Below are 7,423 nucleotides of genomic sequence, written 5' to 3'. Positions count from 1 at the left end.
TAACTCTGAAGCGAATTGAGATATTTTCACCAAAACTGACACACATATGTATGGGCTCACTCTGAGGACACGTAAAAAAAATTGTGGGACTGAGCCTCTTGGTGGCGCTATAATAGAACAAAACATGAAATTCCCATTGACTTCAATAGAGTTTTGTGAAATAAAATGCTATTTTCATTCAAAACCTACTTTTTCGAACTCCTCCTACACCGATTGTCCGATTTTCACCAAAATCGAATCATATCATCTCCAGACTGTGCCGACTGAAAGTTATGGATTTCGTGTCGATTGACGAAACCGTTTTCGTATAGCGCAGCAGCAAAGTTGAGGCATGATGCTAAAAGCATTATTCAGGCTTTATCTCTGCAATGCCTTGACATATTGACACCAAACTTTGTATGTGTCATTGTCACTTCACTCTGACCACATCACATCAGTTTTGTAACTGCGCCACCTATTGGTCGAAAGTGATAATCCATTAAATCATATTTTTAATTACTGTTTATATGATTTTTCAGGCATTTCGCCTAAAATCTTCTTTAAATGTCTTTAATTGCTAATTGTTGCAGTTGATCTGACACTTTCAGCAATGTTGGCATGTCTTGTCGTCTTATTATGCTTGGCCCCGGTAATTGCTGCTTGCAGCTATATTTCATTTTATGTTTGCATATTTCAAAACAGCTGGTGACAATTTTACTCAGTTCAGCTGAAGAGATTTACATGTGAACAATTTGGGAAATTTCTCCACATTTTCTAATTTTGTCTGTATTCATTTTCATTTTATGTTAAAACCACTTCCAAAATGTGGCCAGAAATATAATTTAATTCATATTACATTTCAAATAATGTAAAACGAAACAACAACAACAAAAACAACTGTTTATTTATTTATGATGGCAGTGATGGTTAATACCAAATTCTGTTTGAAAATGAACAGTTATACAGTAGTAACCTTAAGTGTAATAACTATGACGTTTTGGCACAAAGTGTGAATACCATGGTCCATTTTTGAAAGGAATGTGTAGCCCAGTAAATGAATAACTATTAAGTGACTTTTGGGTCTGCATCTTGAGTGGGTGTGGGTGTGGATTGATAGGAGGAGGCAGTGAGTCATTGCCTGGGTGCATTTAAGAGGTAATCCCATTGAGAGAGATACAACTGGAACTCCAGAGCTACACCTTCACACTCCACAGCATCTAAGGTAAGACTCTAGTCCTCTCTACTGGTTCTCCACTGATTAGACTGAGAAACTTAAACTGAATCTCTTGGCAGGACTACAGCAGTATAGTGAATATTATCAAAATTTAGCATTGTGAAATTTTTATTTCTGATTGTACTGCTTTTCATTTTCTAGTTCAGTATAATGTGTGTGTGTGTGTGTGTGTGTGTGTGTGTGTGTGTGTGTGTGTGTGTGTGTGTGTGTGTGTGTGTGTGTGTGTGTGTGATGGTCAGAAGTTCACTGGTCTGTGGAATGTGTCATGGGTGTGTGTTCGGGTGCGCCTGAACAAAGTTCCAGCAAACCTTCTTGTCTCCTTCACAAATCACCTCGTAATGTATGCTTCAGAAGGAAAATGATTTCCTGTTAGCAATGCAGGGCGCCAAGTTTAACCGCTGTTGTGTTGGCTGCTAAGGAACAATAACACACCAAACGGCTGTTTTTAGTCTTTATTAATAACATATAGCTTTATTATTGACACCTTTAAGGCCAGTAAAATGGCTTATTGACTTACATAATTGCCTGTGATGACACTGAAGCCTGTATCTACACTGCCCCACTAATCACTGTATCCATGACAACTATAACTTAGACCTTTGAAACTATGGGTGAGGTTGTATTTTACAGTGGCTTAAAACACAGATTGTATCTCTTATTTCATCTACTCATTGTTCACCTTGGATGATTGTGTGTTCTCTGTCCTCTTCAGGAAAATGGCTTTAGTGTCTGAGTTTTTGACGAAACTTACATTGAGTTATGGAGGGGTAAGTATGACAACTGTAGCCTAATATAAAATGCAGTATTATCAAAAATGCAACAAAGTACATTTCTTTGTTAGTTAAGGCGGCTATTAAGATTGTTTTGGCCAAAACTTATTTTTGATTCTGTTTGGAATATTATCTAGTTATATTTCTATATCTATATATTTTTATGTATTTTTTTTCAGGAGAGAGAACCTAAATGCCCTACGGTGGTACCAGCTTATGATTTTAACCCAGAAGAGGATGCAGCCAAAATAGAGACAGCCATCAAAACCAAAGGTAAAATAGTGACATAAATATTTCACATTTCCCCCAAACATTTGCAAAGGAACTTTCCAAACTGTCCTGTTGAACACAAAAACAGGGAAAAAAAAGTCCTCAATGTCATTTCATAATTGTTTCAGGGAAAGATTTCTTTCATTGTTTTTATATTTGCTTAGCAAACTAAATTATCTTTGGCCTTATCTTATGGCTACCTTAAACAGGATGTGTGGTCCTTTAAGACCCCATTGAGTAAGGAAGGGTCTTGGGATTTGTATTTAGGTAGCATCCGGAAATATATGTAGAATTTCAATTTAGAAATAAAAGAAAAACGGGGTTGTGTTGCACTGCCTTGTAAGACATAATACATATTAAAGTAATAACATAACAGTTCTCTCAAGCATTGCTATTTAATAAATATTTTGCTGCACCACATTCGAGTCATGCATCCTTCCATGTTTTTAAGTGCGTGGGATTGTGCACTCTGTTTCTTTAAAAAATGTATGCTAGTAGTGTCAGTGTCAAATTAGCTAATGACTGTTTAATGATTTTATACTAGGAAATAAAAAGGTGCAATTAGTCCTTCAAGGCCTTATCTTAATGCTCTATGGCTTTCTTTCTCAATCACTATCTTCTCCTCTCATTCTCGCTTCAGGTGTTGATGAGCAGACGATCATTGACATCCTGACAAAACGCTGTTGCTCACAAAGGACCGAAATTGCGTTTGAGTATGAAAAACGTGCAAAGAAGGTACACACCATAATTATTTTTTTGTGTTTTTGTTTTAACTGGATCATCTAACCTTAATGAAAGCTATATTTTAATATATGTATGTACATACTGTATATTGTCTATCAAAGTTTCAAACAACCTGACGCTGTTTGTGTTGTAGGATTTGGTAAGTGCCCTGAAGGGGGCGCTCTCAGGCTCTTTGGAGCATCTGATTCTGGGGTTGATGAAGAGCACAGCACAGTATGATGCCTCCGAACTGAAATCATCAATGAAAGTATGTTGCATTGATCTGTAATCGTTTATGAAAACGCTGCTTGCTTTCTGCTCTCCCCTGTTTTAAAATTCAGCTCCATAACTCCATATTTAAAAATGTTCTGTCCTGTTAAGAGCATACATTAAAGGGACATGTTACCGTTCATATGTTAGGAGTCTGCAAGATTTTTGAATGGTTTTGAAAGTCTCTTATGTTCACCAAGGCTGCATTTATTTGGTCAAAATTCAAATGAATATTGTTGTGTAACAGTGTATTTTAAAATTGCCTCATTACTCCAGTCTTCAGTATCACAAGATCCTTCAGAAATCATTGTAATATGCTGATTTGGTGCTCAAGAATAATTTCTTATTATTATCACAGTAAAAACAGTTGATCTACTTAATATTTTTGAGGAAATCATGATACATATGTTTCAGTATTTTTTGAAAAATAGAAAGTTCAAAAGAACAGCATTTATTTAAAAATGAAAGCATTTTATAACATTCTAAATGTCTTTAGAGTTGTATTCATTCATTGCATTCATGTGACAGTGCCATGTGTTTTGCAGGGTCTGGGCACTGATGAGGACAGTCTTAATGAGATGGTGTGTTCTCGCAATAAAGAAGAGCTGATGGAAATCAAGAAGGTTTACAGAGAAAGTGAGTGTCCTTAAAGCTACACTGTGTAATTTTTTAAGTTGATTATTAGCAAAAAACACTTTGTTTTTTCAAAATGATATGTGCTCATTAATGTGTAATTACTTCTACCAACTAATCAAGTATTCTCGTAAGCGTAGAATCTGCCAATTAGAATACATATGAGCGAGTCGCTCGAATGGCGGCAGCCATGTTGCGCCTCCATCGTGAAAATACATTAGCCAATGAGGTACATACCTGGAAATTCAAGCTTCGCCTTTCGCGTTTTTACACTCAGTGGCACCGTGACGAATGCGGGGGAGATTACTCGCGACTGCCGGCAGATTTGAAATAATACGGCCACCGTAGGAGTTAAAACGCCCCCGGAATGGGAGGGGCTAGAAAGTAATATTCAGTTGGTAGTCATAAACAATTTCACCGCTAGATGGGAGAAAATCCTACACAGCGTAGCTTTAAAAAGCAAAGCACGAATACACTGGCATTCATATCCCCTTTTCTCCTGCAGTGTTTAAGAAGGATTTGGAGAAAGATATTTCTGGAGACACATCTGGTGATGTCGCTAAACTGCTCCTGGCCCTTGTACAGGTAACATAGATAAACCAATAATTTCTCAAAGTATAAGAGTTATTTGTGGTAATTATGATCAAATTCCACTTTATTTCCCAATAAGTAACTGGTAATTCCTTTACCGGCAACATAAGTGCATATCCTGTATTGCTGTGCTCATACTGTATTCATTCATGTCCACAGCCCAAGAGAGATGAGCCAAGTAACGTGGTGGACTATGAGAAGATTGACAATGATGCAAGAGTGAGTAGAGCCCTTTTAACTCTTATTCTTATTCAGCATGCTTAAAATAATATTATGATAAACCATTGTACATTCAGATGACCACTGGAATAACCAAAAAGTGAACTTTTTATAATCCTGTGTCCATTACGGTGATTTTTAGGCTCTTTATGATGCTGGAGTGAAGCGAAAAGGAACTGATGTGACCACCTGGATTACAATCTTCTCTGAGAGGAGCGTCCCACACTTGCAGAAAGGTGACAAATGAACAGAGATGTATTTAAAGTCAACTCTCATGATCATCCTTTGTGTAACAACCTAATCAAAGCCTCTTTTTCTCAGTGTTTGAAAGGTACAAGAGATACAGCCCATACGACATTAAGGAAAGCATTCGAAAGGAGGTGAAAGGGGATCTGGAAAAATCCTTCCTCACACTAGGTATCTATCAGCTGTCTGGTCTTCACATAAGCTGTCGTCAAATTGTCAGAACACTTAAGAGATGTGCTTGGCAGATTTGATGATGGTTATGCCTGCTGGCTCAATTACACTTTCACACTCTTACTCCTTCCTTGGGAATCTCTTTACCATGTCTTATTAACCATAATCACAAGCTGTTTGAGGAACATTTTGTGGAAAGCCCTGTGGAAATGCATTAGTGGCAAGAAGCCAGAAGAGAACTGAAGAGAGTCTCCTACCTAAGTCAGAGAACCTGTAACCTCTTCTTACGACTGATCTCTGTCTTTCTGCAGTTGAGTGCTTGGAGAACAAACATCTGTTTTTTGCCAGCAGACTCAATGACTCCATGAAGGTGAGTATCTAATTGTATATATCACGTTTGAAAATGGTCACATTTGAATATCTAAATGTGTCATTTGACATGTAAGGAGATGACATTGGCTAAGTCTGAGTTATGTGGGTCAGTTTCTTTTATCGATTTTGATGTTTGCAGAGTAAAAGTGTGAAAGATAAGGTAGTAACGCGCATCATCGTCTCCCGCTGTGAAGTCGATCTAATGAAGATTCGCACAGAGTTTAAGAGGAATTTTGGAAAATCTCTGCACCAGACAATTTTAGTAAGTATCCAATTGTATAAATCCTTCTTATTTGTTTTGTTATTATCTCCCTCTTCTTTTCTTTCTGCTCTTAGTTTGGCTTCATTAAGAAGCATTTTAATCAAAATCTCTTTAATCTCTTTTCATTGTCTTTTTCTCTTCAGGAGCACACTAAGGGTGACTACCAGAGAGCTCTGCTTAATCTCTGTGGAGGAGATGACTAAACACAATCTATAATGTTCTGTTGCAGATGTCTAGCAGTGACCTTTCGAAACAATTAGCTAAAATGCTGTATGATTATGGAGCATGCTTTGTGTTTTCTTGTGCCAGTATGACTGATTTTTACTATTAGTTAAACTGATCACATTTCACTCAAAAGACAAAATAATACAGAATAATATTTTGTTGTTGTTGTTGTTTAAATTAATAAAAACACTTGTAAGTACACGTTGTTTTGAATGTGTAAAATGTTCACTTTCCCATGGCCATGGAGGGTAATCAAGATTGTGGGTCACATTCAGTGGACAGACATTTATTATATATATATATATATGCATTTATGCATATATATATGTAATGCATTTCCCCAGTAAACACAATACCCAGTTGATCCATAACTCCAGAGCATCCAAAGCACCAGCTGTAAAAGCTCCGCCCTCTTCTGGAAAGGGGACGGGGAGCAGCAGCTCTTTTGTGTTTAAAGGTATGCACATGAAAATGGCGTGTTTTTGCTCACACCCAAATAGGGGCAAATTGGACATGCTATAATAAATGATCTGTTGGGTATTTTGAGCTGAAACTTCACGAAGGATGCAGTCTACAAAGGACACACCTTTGAAGGCCAAGAAGGTCGGAACGAGTGTTGTTAAATGGGACAGTCTAGCCAGACAGTCTAAAGTTTGTACTGGACTTTTTTGAAAGTTATATTAAACTGTCTGAAATTAAAACAGGGTTCACAAAACAAAAAATATATTTACCATGGTCCATTTCTGTATATAATAAAGAATATAAACTACATATAATCGCATATAGTCAACATTTGAACCACTTTAAAGTTTTGTTTTTATTTTTAAATTTTTATCATGATATTTGAGTAAGTTTAAATCCAATAGTTACGTTTAAAGATGAAATAAGGCAATTTCTCTCAAAAATCCTGTCGTCACTCACACTGGCGCGCAATGAATTATGGGGTGGGGTAGGTAAGGCCGCGAGGGATCCATCTGTTGTATCCTTCATTGCACGGGAAACGAAGGACACATTTGTAGGTCGCATCTGAAGAAGCCTTTGAATTGGGACAGCCTTTTTCACGCCGTGGTGACGCAATTGGCCTTTGAAGGATGCAGCCTCTGAATTAGGGCGCAGCTGACAGCTATTCCAGAGGGAGGGGCCCTAAAACACCCCAAATAGCTGTTTCATTGCAGGGGGTATAACTTGTTGTAGGGGTGTGGTTTTTCATTACTGTGAATCAGTCGGACACACTTGTTTTCACAGGCACTGAGGAGAGTTGAGCTGCTGGAATAATCCCTAATTTCTTTACTATTTTGACACACCAACTTTAGCCCAAGTGCTGGGGACATTCTGTTTTCAAAAGAATATAAAAAAAAAATTAGTAATGATTAATTAAAAAATTCCTCCACAATATAAAACATTGTCAAAGTATCTTGTAGACTAGAAATTAAACTGAAGTACATTTTTAACCTGATG

The 7,423-nt window shown here is 37.2% G+C and overlaps 1 protein-coding gene across 1 annotated transcript; it reads left to right on the top strand.

Moving 5' to 3' along the window:
• Positions 1-1,129: 1,129 nt before the first annotated feature.
• anxa2b (annexin A2b) lies at positions 1,130-6,165 on the top strand. The gene is made up of 13 exons (XM_079867350.1): positions 1,130-1,201; positions 1,926-1,980; positions 2,163-2,256; positions 2,894-2,988; positions 3,131-3,244; positions 3,792-3,882; positions 4,385-4,464; positions 4,630-4,689; positions 4,832-4,925; positions 5,011-5,106; positions 5,418-5,476; positions 5,618-5,740; positions 5,884-6,165. The coding sequence occupies exons 2-13, from the start codon at positions 1,930-1,932 to the stop codon at positions 5,941-5,943; spliced, it is 1,017 nt and encodes a 338-aa protein (XP_079723476.1). The 5' UTR covers positions 1,130-1,201; positions 1,926-1,929; the 3' UTR covers positions 5,944-6,165.
• The last annotated feature ends 1,258 nt before the right edge of the window (positions 6,166-7,423 follow it).

The sequence above is a fragment of the Squalius cephalus genome (assembly GCF_949319135.1).
Source record: "Squalius cephalus genome assembly, chromosome: 3".
NCBI classification, from domain to species: domain Eukaryota; kingdom Metazoa; phylum Chordata; class Actinopteri; order Cypriniformes; family Leuciscidae; genus Squalius; species Squalius cephalus.
Note: the sequence above shows the minus strand (reverse complement) of the source record. Positions and strands in the feature narration are given on the sequence as shown.